This window comes from Tripterygium wilfordii, chromosome 17, assembly GCF_013401445.1.
Source record: "Tripterygium wilfordii isolate XIE 37 chromosome 17, ASM1340144v1, whole genome shotgun sequence".
Taxonomy (NCBI): domain Eukaryota; kingdom Viridiplantae; phylum Streptophyta; class Magnoliopsida; order Celastrales; family Celastraceae; genus Tripterygium; species Tripterygium wilfordii.
This window is the reverse complement of record NC_052248.1, coordinates 13,445,657-13,469,904: the sequence shown is the minus strand read 5'-3', so window position 1 is coordinate 13,469,904 and position 24,248 is coordinate 13,445,657. Positions and strand designations below refer to the sequence as shown.

General features: G+C 39.3%; 3 protein-coding genes and 1 pseudogene across 8 annotated transcripts; all 4 read right to left on the bottom strand.

Annotated features, from left to right (window-relative positions):
• Positions 1–449: 449 nt before the first annotated feature.
• LOC119983100 (UV-stimulated scaffold protein A homolog) lies at positions 450–4,877 on the bottom strand. Its single transcript, XM_038826768.1, has 3 exons — positions 3,756–4,877; positions 3,495–3,679; positions 450–2,528 (listed from the first exon to the last, which is right to left on the bottom strand). Exons 2-3 carry the CDS (start codon positions 3,675–3,677, stop codon positions 756–758), a joined length of 1,956 nt encoding a protein of 651 aa, XP_038682696.1. The 5' UTR covers positions 3,678–3,679; positions 3,756–4,877; the 3' UTR covers positions 450–755.
• A 173-nt stretch (positions 4,878–5,050) lies between these two features.
• LOC119983101 (aspartyl protease family protein 2-like) lies at positions 5,051–6,754 on the bottom strand. The gene has a single exon (XM_038826769.1). The coding sequence runs from the start codon at positions 6,641–6,643 to the stop codon at positions 5,204–5,206; it is 1,440 nt and encodes a 479-aa protein (XP_038682697.1). The 5' UTR covers positions 6,644–6,754; the 3' UTR covers positions 5,051–5,203.
• A 992-nt stretch (positions 6,755–7,746) lies between these two features.
• On the bottom strand, positions 7,747–10,170 carry LOC119983102 (annotated as a pseudogene).
• An 829-nt stretch (positions 10,171–10,999) lies between these two features.
• Positions 11,000–23,912, bottom strand: LOC119983099 (lysine-specific demethylase JMJ25). 6 transcript variants are annotated; one of them, XM_038826767.1, is made up of 15 exons: positions 23,310–23,912; positions 21,888–22,012; positions 21,613–21,706; positions 21,354–21,486; positions 21,205–21,277; positions 18,871–19,654; positions 18,461–18,790; positions 17,703–18,158; positions 17,379–17,597; positions 17,231–17,303; positions 17,046–17,131; positions 16,515–16,634; positions 15,881–15,951; positions 11,646–11,897; positions 11,000–11,279 (listed from the first exon to the last, which is right to left on the bottom strand). In XM_038826767.1, the coding sequence occupies exons 1-14, from the start codon at positions 23,718–23,720 to the stop codon at positions 11,777–11,779; spliced, it is 3,096 nt and encodes a 1,031-aa protein (XP_038682695.1). In that variant the 5' UTR covers positions 23,721–23,912; the 3' UTR covers positions 11,000–11,279; positions 11,646–11,776. The 6 variants fall into 6 exon arrangements, with proteins under 6 accessions (XP_038682695.1, XP_038682692.1, XP_038682689.1 ...); XM_038826764.1 differs by lacking the exon at positions 11,646–11,897 and adding an exon at positions 13,374–14,010 and having other exon boundaries at positions 17,379–18,158; XM_038826761.1 differs by having other exon boundaries at positions 17,379–18,158.
• Positions 23,913–24,248: the final 336 nt, after the last annotated feature.

Sequence of the window (24,248 nt, the reverse complement as noted above, 5' to 3'; positions counted from 1 at the left end):
GCAAGTATATTGGTCACTTACTTGGCATTTGTTTATTCATTACTTCGTTGTTATGGTTGGAAAGAACATTTGGGACAATCATTGCACAAAAAGATTACTTGCTTTCACTCAAAGGCATGGGACAATTAGTTCACTAACATCCTAGTGCACTTTCTATTACTTTCTTCCTGTCATAGGAAGGAACAATAACAACTTTGATTCATCTATTGTGTCACAATTAATCAAACAAAATATCACTAAACCTAAAACATAGAGTTGCCTATAACTAGAACCTCAACAATAGATAGAACAAAAGTGTCCTGGCAAATAAATTATAATGTCCTCACTTGGAAAAAAATAATTTCCAGGCTCATTCTGCATTTCAGACCACAACAGAATCAAACAGAAGAAGCTCCAGAGATTATGGCAGGGTACAAACATAAGAACAGATCATGTTCAAAACAAGGCCCTCACAGTTCAAATCTATCTTTATTCCACCAAATAAAATTTCGGAAAAATAATACAAAATGTACATATTTACAAAAGTGAACAAAAAGTGGTACTCTCTACCATTTTCTATCCCAGAGCCAGAAGCCCCACTGACAGCATTCTGGCTTTCCATAGTAAATAGCTGAACAAATGATCAGATATGCAACCAACACAAGAACAAGAAGTATGTTTCCATAAAGAAATTGAGATGCTTATCATTATTAGCGTAAGCACCTGAGACACTTATTCTTTGGAGATTGTCCACCAGCTCAGGATGCAAATATAATTTACCATTGATTTGGGAAGGCTTCTTTGTAATTTGCATCTTCACCTAGAGTTAGCTGTCTTATTGTTGCATTACTAGCCCGTGCATTCAAAAGTCTTTGAGCTAATCTATCTTTTGTAGTGACTTTCTTACGCAACATGGATGCAAGAGTCTCCTTGTTCCTGTTTGGCAATCTATCCACACTGTTTCCCACTGCATCTTCTCCAACAGCTGCAGATATAGAAGCTGAAGCCATTGCAGCATCCCGTAGAACCGCTTCATTGTGCCCCCGAATCTTTGCTAGCTTTGCACGCTTGAGCGATTGTTTATCAATTTTTCTCTTCCTTGCTTCCTCATTATCTCTGTCCCGAACAGTCTTCACAGCTTGTTTTGCCAACTGCTGAACCATATTAGTCCCTAGATCAATACTGGTTCCAACGTCTGTCATTGATTTCTGATGGATAGGTTTTCCTTCATCATCTCGGGGAACAATGGTACCATGAAGTGGGCAAACTCTCAAATCTCTTCTCTGGCAGAGACCTCTTTTGCTCAATGGAGCACGACATGGTTGGATTTCTACATGCTCCTCCTCGTAAAGAGTCGCCTGAACACTCAATTCTGCAATTTTATCTGCTGGAATAACCGCATCATAGTCTACCCTACCCCAGTGACTTTCAAGCTCCAACCCTCTTTGGTTAGCCAAAACATCCCTGTTTGACCCCCAAGTATCCAAAGATGAATTCCACTTCAGCACAGGAGCTTCAGCCAAAAGCTTATTTCTAAAGGGGTGAGCGTCAGTTCTACCTTCACGACCTATGGACTCATTGCCATCAGAACTTTTGTTCCTGCATTCAGGGGTATCATCACTCACCTTACCAGAAGTCGATGTAAGCACAGGAGCCTCAGCGAGTTTATTGGCTATGCTCGTGCCCTCATTCTCCACTGATCCAATCTTACCCTCCTCCCAGATATCTTCTTCTTCTTTCCCTTCTTTATCATGCTTTGCAGTTCTTGGAACATAACAACCCGATTCTTCACATTGTTTCTTCACCGACTGTAGATGATTTCGGATATCTATAAACTCTTTCAGTGTGGAATCTCTAAACCTATTGTCTGCCACTTCAACCCTTATAAGCACAGAAATCCATTCTTGGATTGAAACCAGATGTTTTGTCACCAGAAGCTTATACAACTCCCTCAGTGCATCAAAGACCACTTTATTGTCGCTATCTTCATGGACCTTTTTTCCTTCTTTCAATGAATCAAGACGTATTTGGTACAACTCAGAAGAATGAAACTCTTCAAAATCTTCATCATCTAACAGATCAGCCGGTATACTCTCTTCTTCAAGACAAACAATATCCAAACACTCCTCAATTTCATCTATAGTAGATTGTATTTCTTCCTTTATTGCAAAGAGATTAGTCCTCAGAGATTCAAACTTATTCAGTATAATTTCTTTTGACCGTATCTCCCTTTCCCTTCTCTCTTGTTGAATCCTTGCTGCATTTGCCTGAAGATTAGGAAACTGGAATTTGAGAATGTTTTTAAGATAGTCGAAACCTAATCTGATCTGTCTATAATGAATCCCAAATGAAATGTTCCACTTCTCCAGGAACTCAATAGCTTTTGAACGTAAAAGAACAGCAATGGCAGGTGGAGCAGGAAGTGGCAAATTTCTTCGGAATCCAACACTCAGACTCAGTAACTGATCAAAGTTTTCAACAACAATGGTTCTGAAGAGCTTTGACCGCATAAATAGTTCATCTATTACGAGAAGTGTAAGGTAACGGACCTGCAAAACAAAATTCACGTTCAATTATCAACTTTATAATCTATCTTTCTCTCTCTTTAATGTAACAAAAGAAAGTTCAAATAGTAAACACCCTCGCAGAAAACCCACAACATGTGATGCAAGCAAAAGATTCACACAATGACAAAACTGTGAGACCTTAAAAACTATGAGATTCAATTCAATAAGAACTGTCGATGAGGGGTTGAGGAAAAAAGAAAGCAGGTCCATAATGTTCCTGTCATCTCATGGTCTGCAAAAGACCAAATTCACAAGAGGCCATTTTTGAATTTTAAACAAATACCACCCGGATCACATTGTAACAACATTAACATAGTGCCAAAACCAGTCCTTATTTGAAGAACTAATTCAACAAAGAATTCATTTTGAGCTCCATGATAAAACTTCCACACGAAAACGAGTCCAAAAAGTTTGATATACTAGTAATGAAGTCACTTGCAATCCTAAATGTACCATCTCATGAGATTGAGCTTCAATTCAATCAAATCCCAAGAGGATTTGGTTCCAACGTGGACATTATAAAACAGTTACGAAGCTGTGAACAAAACCAACGTGAGAAACTATAGAGAATAAGCTGAGAAAAAAAAAATCTAATTCTTGACAAAAGGATGCCTAGAGTCATAACAATCAGAAACGTATCTCTTCATTTGATCAAAAGGGTTCCCAAATACAACCTAATGCAGCTCAGAAACGACCATTCGTGAACTACAACAAGCCAGCTCTAAACTTCAACAGAGAAAAAACGAAATTCACTACAAATTTCGAAAATTCCCCAAAATTTATTTGCGATCAAAGCAAACCCTAGACTACCTCATTCCGTTACATCACAATCAAAATTTAAGAACAAAGAAGCCTAAAACTGAATAAGATAATCCAATTACAGCGAATATTCAAAATTTTCAATCAAATCAAATCAAATCAAATCAGAGAGAGCATGATGAGGAGGACCTGAGAGTGGTCGCGTTTCATGAGGTCCAAGAGGGTTTGGGCAGCGAGTCGGAGCTCCGAATCGGAGTATCGAACCACCGATTTAATGGCCCTGAGGAGGCGGGGGTCGACCTCTCGGGCCGTGGAGTTGGTGGCCTTGTCAATCAAAGCCCTCACCTTCCCTCTCTCATCATCATCTTCCATTCCTAAATTGAACAAGCCGAAGCAATCACCCAACCAATACAATATTTGAAGAATCGTTAATTTATATGTTTTATTTACCTCCAGTCAGATCAAATCGAAGCCCTCATCGGCGAAAACGGGCATTCGATCCTTCAGCCCATGGTTTGGGCTTGGTCTGGGCCACATTCGTTTGAGCAATGGGCCTCTAACAAAGTCCATAGATCAGCGAATGGGTTTAGCCCATGACTTGCAAAATGGGCCGCTGACAGATTATGGGCAACATTTTCCACTCTCCATGGTCCATATAAAGACAGAGTTGGGTGCCCATTTCTTTGACTTCTCTAGTTCTCTGCATGTGCATGTGTCACTGAGCCAACGTCGCCATAAATGTCGTGGCAGTGCTAGCAATATATAAAGTTATAAACCCTTCAAAGAAAGCATGTATGACCCAATTCAAACATGTAGATAATTTTGTGGTAAGATTAAGAAAATAACAAAAGGAGCTAGGAGATCTCGATAAAACCAAATTGAAATGATATTGTAACACTCAATTCGAGTGAACGGGTCATAAGTCTTTCCAATGATTTTTGTTGAGCTACCGCGTGACATAGGGATTCAAATCTATAAATTCCACATCTCTCAAGGAAGAAACCAAAATACATAATATAATAGATCAAATATCATAATCTAATGAACTACTTTTTTTGCCAAAAAGCGGACATTATTCACTATGCTCAAGGAATACTGAGTTGTTACAGTTCATATCGGAGTTGAGAATCTAGAGTTGTATGTGTAGGATTCACAAAGACGTGAGTCCTTGAGAGGGGAGACTTTAACACCCAACTCGAGTGGATAATACCATAAATCACTACAATGTCCAGTGTGATGGTGTTATATGAACACTACTGAATGTCAGAGGGATTTAGTGCTCTAAATCCGACGACATGGCACAAAGAAAGAGAAAGATGGGCTATTACAGATATTCCAAGATGACTTGCACACTCAAAAGGTTTAGATGCTAATAGATGCATTCTCATGCTACAAAATACCAGAACACCACCACACAGATTTAGACTTTTTCAAGAATCCTGAACCCTGATAAATCTGAATTACTGAAACTAACCCAAATGAAGGCCAGCTACACCTCCATCTCCAATTCTCCATACATACTTCGCCTGAAAACATTTTTGTTCATCTTTAACCTAAAATATTGCATCAAAATGTTATGACAAGCAGACAAAGTTCTCATCAACTTTATCTTCTTCTTTTTCTGTTCTAATATTATTTACCTAAACAAGCAAAATAGTTGCTGCTAATTCCTACTTATTAAAATCAAAATTCCAATGGAGAACATGTACCAATTCTTTCAAAGACATCTACAAGGAGGAAAATCGTCCAGATATAGTTATTTTCTCATATATATTTTAAAGCCCATTTTAAAAAAAAAGAAAATAAAAAAAGGCAGTCAGGGTCCTGAGGGAAAGAGCTTCCTTCCCTTTAAAATAAAAGAGAAAAAAAAAATAAAGACGAAAAAACAGCGAAAAGACCTATGCGCACCCACGTGGAGCAAACCCGACTCGGGAACCCGCTAAATCATAAACAACCCGGAACCCTTGCTGCTGGATGTTCCCGATGATCGACAACCCACTCATTGTCCCCGCAAAGGCGAAACAAAATCTACTGCTGCTGTCCACCGGAATCAGATAATTCGACGCCGGTAATGCCACGTCTGCACCACGGAAATGCATCACCACCGTCGGTACCTTCACCTCCGTTTTCCCAGACAGATCAAAGCACGTGTCAAATAACGAGAACTCGGGCGCTCGCTTCAGATTCGAAGCTCCAATACGGAATGCATTTCTCAGGGCAATGTAAGCGGGTCGGGTCAGACGAGTAACCGAAGTACCCGAATCAACTATGACCCCTCCGTTCCCGGTGGGGTCAAGTTTGAATAGAGATGGAGAGATCCCAGAGACACGTGTGCCGCCGACACTCATCCCGAGAAGCTCAAGGTAGTAGAACGTTTCCAGCTTTGGATTCGCGACCAAGGGAGTGAACCGGGCGGTTCGCGATATTGCAGCGTCACCGAAAACCATTGAAGACGGTCTAGAAGAAGCAGACCGGTCCACTAAGCAGTACGAGAATTTGCGGTTGAACCGGATCCCGGCTTGTCTGGGAAACGACAATTTCCCGCGCCCGAGCCCTAATAATCCCGCAGCTCCGACGAATAAGCCCTCATTGTCGTGACCACAACCGAGCGCTACTCGGCCTACTCGCGTCCCTCTAAACGTCAGCGTTTCGGTGGAGAAATCGCCGACAGTGAAGGAACCGTCGCCGTAAGAGACTTGATAGAGACACTTCCTCACCCTCTGATTGCAACCCGGAGAGTCAAGTTTGCGGCACAAGGGGGACCCACATGGGACCACAGCGAAGGATCTGGACTTCCTCGGGTCGAAAACCGGGTCGGACTGTGAATAGCATTTCTTACAAGGGGCACACTGGATCCAAACGACGTCGCTTCCCGTATCCAACACCATGTACACATACCGAGGAGGCGTTCCCACCCCCAAGCGCGTGAAGTACTCGCCGCTTCCTTGCGCGAGCCCCGATATCACAGAGCTGCTGAACCCCGCACCACGCGCGCCAGCGCGAGTGACATTAACGCCGGATCCTTTGATAGCTTCCTCGGCGACGGAGATCAGGGATTTAACACGGGAAGCGTCTCGCTGGAGCCTGAGATTGAAGAGTTGCTGCGGGGTCTTGTTGAGGGACAACGCGTCGATGTGGTGTAGCTCGACGTCGAGAGTCCTGGTGGTGTTTGTGTCTGGTTCTGAGAAGGATAGAGTTTCGGATTCGGTCCATGAAAGGGTGGGTGGGGATGGGAGGGATTTGGGGACCAGGGTCTGGTAGTTGAGAGCGGTGGAGGAAAGAAAGAGAAGGGATATGGTGAAGGAAAAGAGATGGGTAGCTCTTACCTTTCCTTCCATCGCACAGAGAGAGAGAATAGTGAAGTGTGAGTTGCAGTCTGGCAGAGCTGTGAGAGTATAAATAAATGAAAGAGGGGAGAGAAAAGTTAAGGTGGCTGCTTCAGTGGAGTTACAGAGTTACTAGGCTTCGGGGGAGGGAGAGGGGATTCAACCAGTTTTTCTAGGCTTCTTTTTTCTTTTTTTTTTTAATTGAAGTTGTGTACAGCTACAAAGTATACAGTTCGGTTAGATTTAGGACCAAAGATAGATTTACTGATTTAGAATCAGACATTATAAATCTCTTGTTTCATTTGTCATAAATTGATACCAGATGTACTTGTGACTTGTGAGTAGTAAAATATGATAGAAATATTCCGCCAAGTGGGAGGAGACAAACATCCCAGCCTGTTTTACTTTTGTTGGTGAAAGTTGGGGTTCCTATTAATTGCTCTTAATTAGTGTTGTAATCAACTTATATCATCTATGAGACACGTATATTTTAACTACTTAGTCCATAGTTTAGTGAGTAAATTTATCTAGATCCATTCATATGGATTCGCAAAATTATGAGTTCGATTATCACTGAGATCAATATCTTTGTAACCACTCGTTAAGCTTTGACGCAACTATTTTGTCCTTGTATAATATCATTCTCGATTTCTTGCTTACCCAACAAAAAACTTGAGTTTTCTTCCTTTTTTATTAAATTACCTATATTGAAAGTTGGAACTATTTTTTTTCTTTATTACGACAAACCCATCCGACAGTCATAAATCAAATCTTTTGTGTACATGCGTACAAACATAATCCAAGCCTGGTCACCGAGGCACTTCATGAGGGTGACCCACTTTGGACTTTGGTAGTGAAGTGATCCACTATAAGCCAGGAAGTGTTTCTAAGTCTGCAACTACTCAGCCATTTAAAGGCCACTGCAATTGGTAGATAATTTGGCCCATAATGACTCTACAGACGTACAAGTTTTGTGCACATTGTACTGAATAATATAGCCTTGTTTTGATTGGGAAGAAAAAGAAAATCTGTTCAATTTGATTAGCTGTCAGCAACTTAAATATTTCAACGTTGTCAATGTTAAAAAGCTACAATTAGTGTGCAAATTCACTCACTAATTTCAACCTCTACTGGTTGATAACATTCTTAATTATTTAAAAGCATGTTCAAATCACCGAATCTCTTAATGCCTAGATTCGACTCCTAGAAATGACATTCTTGTGTTCACGTTGATGACTAAATATGACAATGATGAGAGAGACCTCAAGATATTTCACACCTTTCATGCTGCAATAGCGGTCCTTCCTTTCTTTGCTCGTGAGTCATGTCTACTTCTTTTTCATCCTTCCTGCACATCAGAAATCTCTTCACAAAGTGAAAGTGCTATTATTAGCCACTATGACTTCTATAGACAATATAACCCATGAAGCCAAGTGGACATGTGTTGCAAGTTATACACAGGAACATGATATAGACCTATCTATTTTATGTATCTCTATCTTTGTTTATTATTGACAAACTGGTTGGGGACAATAGTGCTTGTGCGTCTGTGTGGTAATATCAAGAAAATCACAGAATGCCCCCAAGAATGCAGACCATTCATAGAAGAGAAAAAACATAGAAACAAATATGAAAATTCTAGTTTTATTATCATTTTCACGTATCTTCATCAGCATTATTATCAAATCCTTTACCCAGTATTCATGAATCCAAAGCAATGTTGCTTCAGATCCGTAAGTCAATTATGGATGATAATAGCAATTGCTATAATCATCATCTTCGTCACCCGAGCATTCTAAAATGCTCTTGTCAATTCTAATAAGAAGCAACTTCAATCCAGTGCAATGCGAAAGTGCCAATCAAAGGAGGACTAGGCATACCTATAGGTTAGTTAGTGACTGGCATTGTGGTGTTCTTCAGATCACATACTACTTGTGCCTGGACCAGTCTCCACTCTTCCCTCTAGTTTTAGATTCAAGTTGTATATCTGTGATCTGGATATGCTTTGAGGCAGCTTTACACATATCATACACTGTTAGGCCAGCAATCGCCACAGCCGTCATTGCTTCCATCTCTACCCCCGTTTTACCAGTTGACACAGCTTCCCCTTCTATATCCACACTCAAATTCTTTGGATTCAACCTTAAATCAACACGAACGTTACTCAGAGTGATATTGTGGCAGAGAGGTATGAGGTTGCTTGTGTGCTTTGCACCACTTATTCCTGCAATTTTTGCCACAGTAAGGACATCTCCCTTCCTCATTTGGTTGGCTGCAACCATTTCAAAGACCACCTTGTCCAGGATTACCCTGCAGCTAGCAATGGCAGTTCTCTTACTACTTTCTTTGAGAGAGACATCCACCATTTGAGCTTCCCCGCTATGACCAATATGGCTCAGACCAGTCCCGTTTTGATTTATCTTGTGAGACATGCATTAGGAATCTTGAGACACAGACTCATTACTGAGAGATTTGGCAAGGCCTTGAGAATCAAAGTGGGATTCTTGTGCCAAGCAATCATTACTTATAGAACCAGCAAGACCACTTGAAGGAGGTTCACCAAAAATGGATTCCATTTCCTGAAAGTGAGGAGTATATGTGTATACATATGAAGCATCTGTCACAACATGCAACCAACTACGATTGAGAAAAATCATATGGGCTCCTTGGGGCAAATTAGCAATCATGCCATGTTCCATGAAATGAACTTACACACTTAAGCGCCTCAACGCCAAGGCAGTTTCCTTCATTGTTATGTTGGAGCTCAAATGATAGGCATAACATCTACTAAAGAAAGTTATGATGCCTTTACCATTTCAATATTATCTCATTTCTTTGGTTTTCTTATAACCTCAGCCAATTTTCTCTTAAATTAATCACGTCATCCCTACACATTTCTGACAAAGAACACCATCATAATTTACCCCAAGAAAGCAACCTTCCCTTAGTTCTCTTTAGGGGTTGGCATGTGGGGGCGCCCCTGAAAATTTAGACATATCAGTTCAGTTTTCAAAATGCAATTTAAAAAAGTGTTACCTTATTGAGCTCTGCAATTGCGCCGGTAAGATCATTGATCCTGCTACTACAAAACGTCCTCCTTGAATGGGGAAATAATTGTGCTAGTCGCCGAAGAAACATGAAAAGGTTTCAAAGAACTGCAGCAATGGAATTAGAAAAAAAAAAAAGAATGAACTCGAGTCAGTGTATGAAAAGTAAAAGAAACAAAGGATAATTTCTTTCACAATTAAATGAAACACTAAAACCTCTACTTCAACGGAATTACTAGCTCTGTGTGGCGTGTTTATCAATCTCCATAAACAGACAAATAAACCGCATAAAACTTAAAATCTGATCTCCCAGGCCTATTTGTACAGAAAGTAAACCAGTTCTTTCTGGAGCATTTTCACAAACAGGTGATGATCCCTTCAGCTAATAATCGAAACTACTTCAGTCCGTAGAGATATAAGAAGAGACTCGCATTGCATAAAATTCAATGAATTTACAGAAAGAAAAGTATCCGAGTCAGGCTAGGAAAATCGTCACGCACCTTCTGTGAGGGAGGAATGACGCTGGCGTAAGACCACGGAGTTCGAGGAGACTCGCGAGGACGGAGGAAAGAATTGGACGAACGAATTATCGCCAACTCTACGAGTCAAAATGTCAAATCCTGATCATGGATCGAACTGACGAACAATTATTACGGGCTTGGACAACAAAACAAAACAAAATTCAGATTCGCAAATGTGTAGCCCAAAAAACTACAAATAGAGCTCGGGCTTGGGCAAGATAATATCCAGATCCATAACACTTCTTTTTTATAACTCAGAACCCAGAGTGCCCTTCGTGTACAGGTGAGTAGGCTAAACTTAGACTGTGAAGCAAGCATGCATCACCCTAACAACTGTTAAGACTGGACAGAAGCACATGCACGTGAATCTCACAGGCAAGACAAGCTCAAGCTCACGATGCAGGTACCATTGAAAAATATCGCAGAGGATTTCAAACGTCAGACGTCTGTACATACAGAACGTCTAAAAGCGAGATAACCAATTGAGCTATTACCCTGTGGTTTCCAGATTCATTACACATAAGCCGTTGCCATTTGGCACTTTCACAAATTTGCCTTCTATACGAATCAGGTTTTGAATTTTTGGGGAGCAAAGTCTTCTGCGATACGAATCAGGTTTTGAACATTGCTCCTCATGTTCACCTAAAATTCACTTCTTCTGTGCCAATCTTCACCAAAAGATGAAATGGATTACATGGCTTCAATCACTGCAACAAATATAACAAACCGCAGCCATGCCAATCAAAGAGACATGGACTAAAAGAAACCTCAACATTTCAGCAATATCATTCAAGAGAGTCTGAAAATCAAGAAGTCTGGGAATTTCATTATGATCCTCGAGAAATTTCTTTACATTCTATCAGTTTGGTTATACAACCAAAACCACAAGGCCATAACCCATCTGGATATAATAATTTTATTGCTTTTCAATAGTCTCTTTTTTTTAATAACATAAATACAACAAGGCAGAGCCCATTATTCAACACCAGAAATTACCATGGTTTTGTACTAAGTAGCCTACAGTCTTTTCTTGTTTCGACTCCACCACCACCTTCTCAGTCTTTCTTGCGGTTTGATCGACTGCAAATAGACAAATTAGGTTTATCAGGACTCCTCCGATCTCACCCATCCAAGTTAAAGAAATAATTATTAGATGAATTAAAAAAAAAAAGTCATGATTTGTAAGCTATAATTATAAGACAAAAACATTCCATCTCTAAAATAATTGAAAAAAAATATTCATATTTCGATGTGGAGACCAACAATTTAGAGGGGGAAAAAGGCTTAAAGACAAGGTAATGTCCACGGTATATTGTCAAGTTCACATTTTTTTTTTGACAACTCGAGCGAGTCCAATGAAGAAAACAAAACACTAAGGCACAAACTTAGAGCAGCAAAAATATAAAAGGTACGAATGGAAAGGTACTGAAAATCACTTGGCCATACCCTAGTTGATTATCTCTCTTGACTTAAGGACTATTGTGCCCGAGGTCGGGAGTTCGAAACAACCAGTTGAAATATTTCCTCGTAGAATCCCATTTCCGTGGGCTTATCCCACTTCTGGGCCCCTATCCATATCACCGCGTGGACTTTAGCCCAGTCTCACCTGTTACCCTCATAATGCGGGCTGTTCTGGCGGTCCGAGGCTTACGTCCACTTAGTTGTCCGAAGGACATATTGGACTGGGTTGTTCCTCGACTAGCAAAAAAAAGGGGAAAAGAGATGATTATTTATCATTGATTGCTATAAAACCTAAAAAGTCAAACCCTTGATATGTATTGTAGTATCTAGTCGAAAGTAGCTTAAAGTATTGTCACGTCAAAAATAATCTATGGCAGCATCCGAGGTCCAAGTATCAATAGACGTGCAAGGAATACGAGTTGTGACATTTAAAGAAACTGAAAGTCTCATAACAAAGAGAGAGAAAACAAAGGGAGAAACAAAAAATAACAAGAGTTGAAACAGAAAGAAAACGGTCACCTCAAAAGGACAAGGGAACAAAAGATGCCATAAGCTCAGCCCTAACACTGCTATGAGGAGCCCCAACCAGACCAACAAAATTATAAAAAAAAAAAATTCCACATGGTTCGATACCAGTTACAGAGCAACAAAAGATGGTCAATGGATACCGAATTTTCCTTCCAGAGGATACAACTATTGACCATATGATACTCTTTGTGAGAATTTTTCCGAAACCACTTCCCAGCAAAAGAAACTCACTTTAGGAGTTTTTGGCTTCCAAACATGAGACCAAGGGAAACTAGAGTACCCAAAATGAAAATTTGATGAAGGTGGACATTGTATTCAATGCCATAAGCTCAATCCCTAACACTGCTATGAGGAGCCCAAACCAGACCAACAAAATTGCAAAAAAATAATTCCATATGGTTCGAGACCAATTATAGTGCAACAAAAGATGGTCAATGGATTCCGAATTTTCCTTCCATATGATACACCTATTGACCATTTGATACCCTTTGTGAGAATTTTTCCCCAAACCACTTCCTAACAAAATAAACTCACTTTTGAAAGAGCTTTTCTGCCTGCTTGACAGAGCGTTTCCCACAGCGTTTCCGCTAAACGAAACGTTGTCAGCTAATGCTCTGCCAAACAGCATAGCGTGTGTAACGGATCCGCTGATGCTAACTCTCAGCATTTTTTTTCCCCAATTTTCTATTGTGGGTCCCACAGTCATCATTGTGTCTTTTAAATTATACATAAATTAATGTGGGCCCCACAGATTTAATAATATATATTTAATACATTTAAATGTAAATTATATATTTTTAGTTAAATTATATATTTTGTTAATAATGCGGGGCCCATGCTCAACTTTTATTAATTATATATTTTTAGTTAAAATAAAAAAATATTAAAATTTTATTAATTAATAATTAAAAATATTTATTAATTAATACTTAAAATAAAAAACTAATATTCAATACTTTATTTCAAAAGTTTTTCCGCTAGCATCAACTTTTACTTCACCAAACACCTCACAGCATATTTCACAACTTTAAACTCAGCATTTTTCACAGCTTTTCCGCTAGCATTGAAAATCAATCTTTCCGCTCTATCAAACAGAGCCTTTGTCTTTCAAACACAAGACCAAGAGACACTAGAGTCCCCAAAATGAAAATTTGATGAGATAAGATGCTTGTAAAAAGAACTCACAGTGAAGCATTTGGCTTTAGCAAGCTGCCAGCACATTTGGTCTTCCACCCTGATATTAACTCTAAAGTTGTAAACCAAGTCCCAAGAAGTTTAGCATTGCCTCCACTTTCTTGAACATTCTTGATAAAATAGATATCCCAACTAGAATCAGAGTTAGATAAGATGATCGACTCCCTTGAGGGCTGATTCCTTGTTGGTTGTCAAGTTGTAAATGTCAGGGAAGAACCATTTTAAGGAAAAGTTCGCAATCCATCTATCCTCCCAGAAGCCAATAGAATCCCCATTTCCGGCTTTGAAATATGTGAGAGCAAACTAGTCAGACCAAACCTTCATAATGTTCTTCCAGAGCCTAGTGCCATGAGAGCCTCTTGGCATATTAGTGATCCAACCCCTACTAGAAAGGCCATATCTGATGGCAATAACTTGCCTCCACAATTGGTCTTTATCAGTACAGAACTTCCACACCCACTTTCTCATCAAGGCTTTATTTAAAGCAGCCATAGAGAGAATTCCCAAACCTCTATTGTATTTAGGAAGTTTAATAGTGTCCCACGTTATCAGGTGAAATCTTCTATGATCTATGGTATCTCCCTAAAGGAATCTGCATTAAATATCCTCGATTTTTCCCCCATGGGAACTGCATTGGGAAAAGAAGCATGAGGTATATTGGAAGATTTGTAAGAGAACTTTTGATTAAGGACGAACCTCAAAAAGAACAAACCAGAAACCATACAACTCTCCCTAAACCTTCATTTCTTTACAACATAACATAGCAAAAGACTAACAAAATATCAAGGCCGAAGAGAAGCAAGGTGGCATTCCAAGTCCAATCTTGTCAATAGTTTTTGAAAATTATTAATTAGCTGCTTAAAATTAGACGATATCTCAAAAAAGAATCCTACTTCAAAGTATTGCTACTGAAATCGGGCGGGAAGACAAGTTGCACGGGTTTCATCACTCGGTTAGTCCAACTATACTCCATCACAAGTTATAGGGAACCGTATCTCGAATTACCTTTTTAATGTTTTGAATAGTTCAAGAGCAGTGTCTTTTTTTTACCGCAAAAGATTGAAAAGTTCGAAATCCTACTGTGGCATCAGAAGACAACATTACAAGAATCAATGAGCCTCATTGTCCCACAGTGGTTAAATTGCACAAGTGTAACTTAGAGGTCATAGGTTCAATCCATGGAAACAACCTCTCGCATATTATGCGAGAGAAGGTTGCGCACATCGACCCCGCTTACTGCAGGAGCTTTGTGCATGGGAATTGTTTACCCTATTGTCCCACATAAAGATCTCACCTTATCAACACTAATATCCAGCACCTTAAGAATTAAGAAGCCTCGTATCCTACAGAAAGATTTCACCTTACCCCATGCGGTTCAAAAGTTTTGAGGTACACCCTCGGAAGTTCGGTCAATGTTAGCAGACCCCCCGCTGACTCATCTTCGTTAACTCTTTTAACAAAGATGTCACGTGAAACCTAAAACAACGTCGTTTTACTTCATGGGAACAAAACACAAAGACTTCGCCCTAATCATCTCGTCTTCTCTCTCCTGTGTTTGCTGTCGAGTCTACTAAGCTTTTGGATTTGGCTACACTAGAAAATGAGATTGAAGTTTTCAACGATCTCCAAGTTTCCTTGTCGATCTCATCATTCGCGTGCGTGTTGAAGAAGTGAAGCATTACACAAGGCAATTGCTTCTAGGACTTGCTCATATTCATGATTCTGGGTATGTTCACTGCAATATTAAGTCTCGTAATGTACTCCTAGTTCCATCTGGAGATGGTGAATTTGTGGCAAAAATTGTGGATTTTGGGTTGACGAAGAGAGTGAGAAAGAGGAGGGAATTTGATTAGTTGACGGGAACCCTTTTTTACATGGCACCGGAGATGGTGGTTCATGGCATACATGAACTTGTTAGTGAAGAGCCTTATCTTGCTTTTAGGTTGCCGTGTGAGGCTGAAGCTTTCATGAGAGCATGTTTTGTAAAAAAGAAGAATAGGATCTTTTGGGCATTTTAGAGGGGTTTTTACGTTACTGGACCTTTGCTAACATTGACCAAACTATAGGGAGTGTATCTCAACATCCTTCAATCACGGGGTGAATCTAAAGTCGAAGAAACCACAGGGGGTGTATGTGACTTTTCCCCTGATATAAAAAATTAATGACATATCATCTATACAATGGAAGGGAGATGTTCAAAAATGCAACAAAAAAAGGAAAAAAGAAAAGAAAAAGGAGAGTAAAGATATCGGGGTCACCACCTAGTAAGATGGTCTGATCCCACACCCTATGGGCTTGGAGGTGAGAGGAGTAATTTTTATTGGTGTATGCCCCTGCTCTTGTTTTTGTATGTGTGGATCCTATCTACCTACCAAGGCAAACGAAGCGGCTCAAAAAAAAGGGCAATTCTTTCACCTCTCACCAATCTTACTATTAATCTCTCCGCAAAGCAGCCAAATAAATGGTCATATATACTGAAATAGAAAAGTAAAGCGTACTCTAGAGGTGGCATCTGCTTTTCAGCCTCTTTCACTGCTGAACTTACAGCATAAAGAGTCATCTTCTTGACCTGTAAACAGAAACGAAATAAATTCAATGAAGCCAAGGAAACACCGATGACAATACTAAGACTAACTATGATCTTAGAACCTATGAGTGACGCCTTTTTCAAGTTAGATGTCCATCAATCAAATTTCAGTTTATATCCTTCCATGTCAAGTTGCAGTCAGTAAGAAGCAGAGTCACACATAACTTTAATGCATCAAGATGACAAATTATTTTCCCCGTCCAACATAAACCATTAAGCCATTGATACATTTTTTAAAGATAACTACTACAATGGAACTTGTACTGCAGGAAAAGAACATCAAATACATAATTTTTTTTATAGATCGACTTGAAAAGCATCAAAGCATGCCTTTAAGTTTAGCTTTCATAGAACCAACCCTGTTGAAATTAGGCAAACTCTGAAAAAGCCAAAAGACGAGGACTGCTTCATAGATGCAAAATGTAGAACAGCTTGGTAACTTTTACGATTTACACCTTCTAGAACAATTCGATAGCGAAAAGGACAAACAGCAACCACAAAAAATTGCCAAGTATAGCTAAGATACAGCAAGTCAGTCGGGTTACCTCCAATTTGTCTTCCTTGGCCCTATGGGTTTGCGGAAGAACACGGAACTCTTGTGTTAATCTTATACACTCTTCAACATTCTCAGGTGACACAAAGTCGAGTGCCACCTTTATGCAAGACTGAAAGAAATACAATGGAATCAATGAAAAAGGTAGAAAAGCCAAGTAAGATGCATGCACATGAAGGTGAATTTTAGGCTGTAGGCGGATTAAGAAAGCCAAACATATGAGGAACTATGTTGATGATGGAGCACTGTCGCCCCAGGAAAATCCACTATTCCTGTTATACCCAGTTGACTTATCTTCTGATTTTAACTCATTCCACAGCTTTAAATATCTGATGGGTCACTGAACATATTTTTAAGGAATAAAACAGCAAAATTGAACTTGTGAAGAGACATATGTATCAGGAAGTTAAAAAATTCTAAGCAATGTGGGAAACGTCGGACAAGTTTGATAGACACTATAGCTCTGTCACGTCCAACTTGCTCAAAGAAGAGGTTCAAGTTTCAACAGTGGTTGAACAATTACCTGTCTGTTCCTCACTTGATGAGGACATCCTGCCGGAATAAAGACTGCCTCCCCAAGGTGTTGTTCGAATGTCCATGGCTCTACCTCTACATTAACAACCATCAAATATTATCATAAAAAAATTAATGATCATCATCCTAAAACACCAAAAGCAATCACTTCTTTTTGTCAAAAGAGGGTCTTACCAAACTCCTCCTTCAGTTGTTTTTTATGCTTCTCGTTCAAAAATAGAGTCTGGTCATGAATCGGATGAATAACCTGAAACAAGCAGAATTCAGTTATATAAGACTCCGGGTGAAAACATAGCCAACTGTGATCAGCAATAATACTCACAGAATCCACTGGTTGTTCATCAAAGTGGCGAAATTCATTTTTGTGTTTCCGCAAGTACTCAATTAATTTAGGTACATCCTGCCTGCGAAAGATGTCCCAAACAGCACCACCATAGGAAACCCCCAATCTTCCACCACTCATAACAGAATCCACCATCTGGCTCTGTTTGGATTCTCGACAGCCTAACTCATCAATTCCACTATTCTCAGAAAAATAATTCTGCAAATTATCGTTGTCATCAATAGGCTTCATTGTAGAAATGCCACTGGCGTTATGTGGAACTTCAATGACAGGGCAAGGAGAGCTTCCACCAACGATATTTACCTTTTTTTCCTGATGGTCCAGAATCTGAACCTTGACGTTACACATTCCAAGAAAATCCATTGCAATGCTGTCATTTTCCTTACATTCAGGAGAAAGATGAGACTGCATGGAAGATTCTTCTGCTTCTGATTTTCCAGCATCAAGATCTAGAGGTTGAGGAAATGGCAACGTCCTACTTGATTCTTCCATATTTAGTTTCTCCACATTTGCTTCTGGCTCTTCTAGCAACAGATTGTCATTCTCCACAAAAGACTCACGTTTCATGCATTCAGCTACAGTGATATCACTTTTAGTCACACTCATCAGTGATTGTTTTGTTTTTCCACCCACAGACTCATCCATTGCACCATAAAGTTCAGACAAGTCTTTAGCTGCATATTCTTTTTGAAGTTCTCTTATCTTTTTGTGTTGCCAGGGAGCAACCTTCACCTTAGTCGTGTGTGTCAGTACATTTACCTAAAAAAAACTACGAAATCTAAGGAACCAAAGTACCAAACAGAAAGTAAAATTGAGTTATGTGAGAACTTTTGCTCGCTGAAAATAACTAGCATTAGCTGCAAAGAAGTATCCTTAATACAAAAATAAATTACAAAAGCAGATAAAATGAGGATTCTAACAGCAATTATTATTTGAAAGAAACGTGAACTGATAACCATCAGCTGCAACTGTCCACTCACTAAAAGAAAGGAGGGAAAACTTAAAGTTATAGCAAGAATTGATGAAAAAAATAAAATATCTATCCACTTTAATAACCTTACCGCATCAGACACATCACAATGCAGCTTTGTCACTGAATCACCTCTGCCAAGCTCTTCAGAAAATCCATATGCAATATATGTTTTTGGTCCCAAGTCTGGTTTCCATAAATTCTCAGGAAGCCTTGTAGCAAGGTTCAGGAAACCTAATTTTGGGTCAGTATAGTCACTGAATGGAAGTGCTGCAATAAATTCAGCCCCGTGTCTGGGTAAACGCTCCTCAAATGAAGTTGATGAGGGCCAATCTTTCAGTTTCAACATCTCTGGGCATCCACCTTTGTGCATACGTCCCTCTAAATAGCCTTTGAAGAATTGATGAATGTTGATCTCAACCTGAACAGCAATGAGATATCAAAAAACCATCTTCTCATCACTCAGATATAACAAATTTACAATTCCTTTAAACAACTGACCTGACGCCAATCCAAGCAATCAATGGCCATGACACTTTTTGTCTCCTCTTTGAACTTTACATTTGCACCTGTTTCTCTAAAAGCCCTCCACATGACCATAGGTTCCCAACTAAGACCTGATGTCTTGTCAAGCACATTTCTCACAATTACAGGTTCACCCCTCATCCAGTGCTTCTGAAAATGCTCAATTTCATGGTCTTTCATGTCAACAGCATTTGGGCAAAATAAGAAGTTATCCTGATTGTCTTCCCTGTAAGCTGCCTGCCTAACTTCAGACAGTGTATTCCTTCTCTCTTCAAAACCAGTTGGCAGGCAAGAGGAACATCCTTGAGAAAAATTCATATCTGGCGGCATATATTGTTTAGTGATCTGCTCTGACTTAGTCAACAGCTTTGTTACCCAATCAGCTTTGAAAATGCGTCTCAACTCCAGTATGGCAATACCGCAACCTCCACGCCCTTCTGGAGGACAAGGAATGCTACCATCAAAATTTGCCTTCCAATCAGGAAAGTGAACGGACCTACTAGCTCTAGGGTCATTAGAGGAGGCAGCTTCTTGGCTCTCCCAGCCATGTCTCTTCCTCTCTGACTTGGCACTTCCCTCCCTGTCAGTAACTTGGCCATGTGCTCGCTCTACAAAATGTTGATGGGATGTCTGTCCTGCATTACCTCCAGGTTGGCAGCCTTCTCTTAGCTCTCGACAACAAGTAAGACACAGATCATAAGAACAATCTGGATTGGGGCAGCTTCTGTAGAAGTTAACTATCGACGTCTTGCAGTTATCACTGTCACGTACATGATACATGTCTCAGAATCGTCAAAGAAGGAGAACTGAAATAAATAATTATAAAATGCTCCTATCGCTGATGATTTATGAAACTGCAACTGTCTTGAGTAGTGGAAAAATGCAACAATAACATGAACACTTAAATACTTGCTCAGCCAATCACACACAAAATGCACAAGTGATAATATTACTCATGAAGCAATGAAGGGATTAATTAGAACAATGAAGAATTCAGTTATGGAAACTGAAGATAATCTGCAAGTAAAAAGAACCATATCTCTGCATAATACTAAGACATAAGGGCAAAAACTTCAATCCAGTCCTTGTAAAACAATTGTTTTTATCCTAAGGGTCCATGAAGCCAAACCTAACGTGTTTCAGATTAAGGCTTTGACGACGATTAGGATATTATGTTGCTATATATCAAGTAAAATATCATGTGTGGTTAGCTATCTGAGTTCATAGGAGAAATCAATGAGAATCCATTACGTGAATTATTTTCTCATTCATTCCTACTAAGTAAAATAGGATCCCGAAAAGATAAAACCATAAACAATATTTCAATTCTTTGTTTACAGGAATCAATCCCAGCGAAGAAAGCTGGACTCTCACAAGGTTTTTGAACTTCAAAGACAATTGAAAATGTAATAACATCCTAAACGAGGAGATTAAAAACATAAACTTTTGAACACTAAGCAAACCAAGCTTGATTACCAGTGCATACTAAGCCTAATAAAGCTTGACCGACAATATATATATATATATATAGACAACATATTGGTTACCATATGAAATGGAAACCTAAGGACAAAAATGAATTATGTACTATCGAAAGAAAATACTCCCAGCAGTATTGGGAACACAGGCCAATGACACAGCGCACTCAAAAGTCAAATAAGCTCTAGATGGGAACTGCTTGACCATCATTTGCCAAATTAATGCTTGGGGTTTATGAGTCTCATTAAATCCTTGAAACCTCTATCAACCTATATCTATCATCTCTCCTCCACCTGATGGAACTCAAACTTGCAATTCATGTGACATATAAAGCTCACACAAATTTAAATCAAGACATTGGAACTCTGATTAGTGTTTACCCAATAATTTTCTGAAGACTTAGACATGATATGGTCATCACTAAGAGCTTCGAGTGCTTCATGAATTTTACTAACTAAAAGTAGCTGTCTACATATTGATTCACTCAGTTGTCCCCATAGGCTCATACATTGATAAATGGTCAGGCTTTCCACACTTGCAGTACAAGGGTTTTCCCTCATAAACAAGCATTAAACATATGCAGTTATCACTGATCATCTTAAGAACTTAATAACTTATGAATCTTTTACAGGCATTCTTATATTAGGTTTTTAGGAATGACATTTGGGTATGATCTTGTCATCATATCACCTTTATGCAACTTGCCATATCATCAATGGAAATTGCAAAATTAAGTTCTGCCTCTAAATAAATGATCTTCTTGTCACCATATCAACCTTTTGTGATATATCACACAGGACCCAAAATAAATTACAAATTATGAAAACTTACCAGTATAAGCGTTCCTCTCTATCCAGTTTAGATCTAGTAATGTTTTTGTCTGTCAATGAATCACCTGACTGACCTGAGAAACAAAGAGACAACGTAATTAATAGTTGAGGGAGCTGTTTGCCCTTTGCTACTGCATCACGTTCGTATACCTCGTATTTTGGCTTCAACCTCAAGTTCAGTGCTCTGCTCCTTATGAATATGCCTTACAACAGGTAAAGCTTTGTGCAGTAAATACCGTAGCCACTGTAATTTGACAACGTTGTCTATTTTTTCACGGGAAGGCTGAAAGGGGATGAACAAACAACCAATAATTAACATCTGACATAAAAAATGATTCACAGTTTCCAAAAAAAGTGTAATGGAAATTGAACATGAAAAGGCTCGCAGGCAGTTGAGATTAAAATCTACCTCCACAAAATCCCGCAAGCAAGCTTTGCAATTGCAATTGCCACAACAAAATGGACATGCATTCTCAATCTCCTCTCTTGTTTTCTCGGGATACCTGCGTCATAAAAACAATTCCAGTGTTTGCATATCACATCCGTCAATTGAAAATGATTCGTCCATTCAGCTTCCTAAAACTGCTGAAAAAATAGGCTGACTTACGAATTATCAATTAGATGTATTATATTTTCAGGCATAAATTCGACTAAGAAAACATTGATTTCCCATTTGTTTCTTACCAATTTCCAATACATTCATAGCAATAGCGCTTCTGCTGGCAAAGGGTGCAGTGGACAACACCACTCTTATCATTCCGCTGACACTGATGACACATGCCATGCCTCTTGTTTTTATTCACGTTACCCTGGAAAGTAAAACTTGTTAGAATATAGGAACCCATCATTTACTTTAAAAAAAAAAAAGGTATCCCTAGTACACATCAATCAATGCACCGGTGGTCAGCAAACAAAAGTTACAACGCACTCTTCCCCGCTTTCAGCTATGCACTGAGGAAGATAAACATACAGGAAGCAGAAGAAGATTGAAGTAAATGCAAAACTACCAACCTCATAATCCTTATGTCTTTTAAGAACAGTGAGTACATTAATTTTAAGGGTTTAGAACAGCCTTCTTATACAAATAAAAATTAAACAAACTTCCTATTAACCAGTGGAAGTAAGCAAACTAGCGGTACAAAATACATGACATCCCAATCAAATTGGAAGTAAGCAAACTAGCGGTACAAAATACATGACATCCCAATCAAATTGGTTTCTAGACACCAAACTTACATATTTACATGTTACAAGTGCTCTCTGCTATTGCAAGAGTTGTCACTTTCCCTATTCTCATTACAAACCTGTAAAGTCATTTCATATGCATCTATCAAATGTTAGGACGTTACCCTTAAACTAACTTCTCAAGTATTTGCAATTTCCCTATTTTAATCAAGCAACTGAATTACTATTGGATCTGGTTTCTCATTGGCACAAATCTTGGGCAGCTAACTTACTTCTTTTCCAATTCTCTACCCTCAGATGTTCTTGGGAATGGAGCAAATCACAAAGACGTTCTGATAAAGAATTTTGTCACCAAGAGGTTTGGATGAGGGCTAGCCAGGTGGAAAATAAACCACCTTACGAACGGAGGAAGACTTAAAAAGAGTACTAATTTGAATCTTCCCATTTTCTACCTCTCTCTATCACTCATTCTCAGTGCGGTTGCTTTGAGACCGGAAAGCATTCAGAATCTTTCTTTGGGGAAATATAAATGGTTAAACAACTCTCATTTCCAACGGAGATAGAAAGGGGAAGACCTTTGCAGCCGAACCCAGCATTGCAAAGATGTGAATGATCGTACAGTCTGTTAGGACGTGGTGAAGCTACCTAAAAGGGATTAAACTTAAATATCTCATTCGTTATAATGGAAGCTTCGCTAGGAATTCTCATAAGACAAACTGGAAGAAAAAGAAAATACTCATTTTGGAGGAATCCATCGACAGTGAAATGACCCTAAACAAAGGAGTTGTATCAGACAAACTGAAAACTTGTAAGGGCTAGGGTGTGAGACTCCAATAAGAAAGGTTGATAGTTGATAGTTCGTAAAATAATGAAATCCGCAAATATAAAATTTACCTTCTGCAAGAAGTTACTATAGCTTACCAGCCTTACCTGAAGCTTACTTTGTCCTTCAACAGAATCCACTGTACTTTTGACACGTTTCACTTTTCTTTTCACATCTCGATTCGCCCTCTTACGAGCAGAATCAAGCTTCATCTCCTCTCGAACCTCAGCACTCTTCAACTCCGACTCGTCCCATTCATCAGTCACCTTCTCATCATCGGTGACATCCTTCTCCCCCTTATTTTTTTCCCTAGATACACCGATCTCAATTGCCCTTGCCCGGCGGGCTATGACCTTCTCTTCTGCGCCAGATAACTGGCTTTCTATTTTCTTCTTATTTGACGGCAATAAGTGCCTCTCGCAACGCAACTTTCCCGGCAATGCTAATTCGGAGCACCGCCATTTGGGACCAGCGTTTCGATTGCAGCGGCGGTCGGTCAGCGACTCCATGACAACTGATCCGGAAATTGAACGGCTAGAATTGCTCGAGTATCAACAATTCGAATTTGAGAAATTAGATACAAGGAGTGGTTGGAATGTAAGGTCTGATATGGGGAAATTTGATGGTTTTCTCTGCTTCCTGTGTGCGGTTTGTTTCTGTTTATTTTTGGAAGCGCGCGTCACTGGCTATATAGGAAGGGTTGGTGCGAAAATGATCCGTGAGGGTGACAAATTTATAATGCCTAGCCTGAGCAGGAGGCTCACGTGGTTACTACGCCGCTTTTTTTTCTTTTTTTTTTAAATATATTGAAGAAATATGTTTTTTATTTGAATCAAATTTAACTATACATATACCTAATCCAATCGATTGTCAATCGAGCCACTGCTCGTTGGTTACTATGTCACTTCTAACATCTCTTATCCTTTTTAATTAAATTATAAATGTGAGTATATATATGGTATCAACTTGTTCGACATTTATAAATTCTCAAACTATTTTCGTTGCGTTAGGTTTAACGTTTTCTATCAAGGGTTTCA

What these genes read in the sequence shown, in the direction of transcription:
- LOC119983099 (XM_038826761.1), bottom strand. Translation starts at nt 23,720, where the DNA reads ATGGAGTCGCTGACCGACCGCCGCTGCAATCGAAACGCTGGTCCCAAA. An exon ending in TATGAATGTATTGGAAATTG is followed by an intron (nt 21,707 to 21,887) that starts GTAAGAAACAAA and finishes TTTATGACGCAG; the next exon opens with GTATCCCGAGAAAACAAGAG. An exon ending in GCTTGCGGGATTTTGTGGAG is followed by an intron (nt 21,487 to 21,612) that starts GTAGATTTTAAT and finishes ATCCCCTTTCAG; the next exon opens with CCTTCCCGTGAAAAAATAGA.
- LOC119983101 (XM_038826769.1), bottom strand. Translation starts at nt 6,643, where the DNA reads ATGGAAGGAAAGGTAAGAGCTACCCATCTCTTTTCCTTCACCATATCC.
- LOC119983100 (XM_038826768.1), bottom strand. Translation starts at nt 3,677, where the DNA reads ATGGAAGATGATGATGAGAGAGGGAAGGTGAGGGCTTTGATTGACAAG. An exon ending in TGAAACGCGACCACTCTCAG is followed by an intron (nt 2,529 to 3,494) that starts GTCCTCCTCATC and finishes TTTGTTTTGCAG; the next exon opens with GTCCGTTACCTTACACTTCT.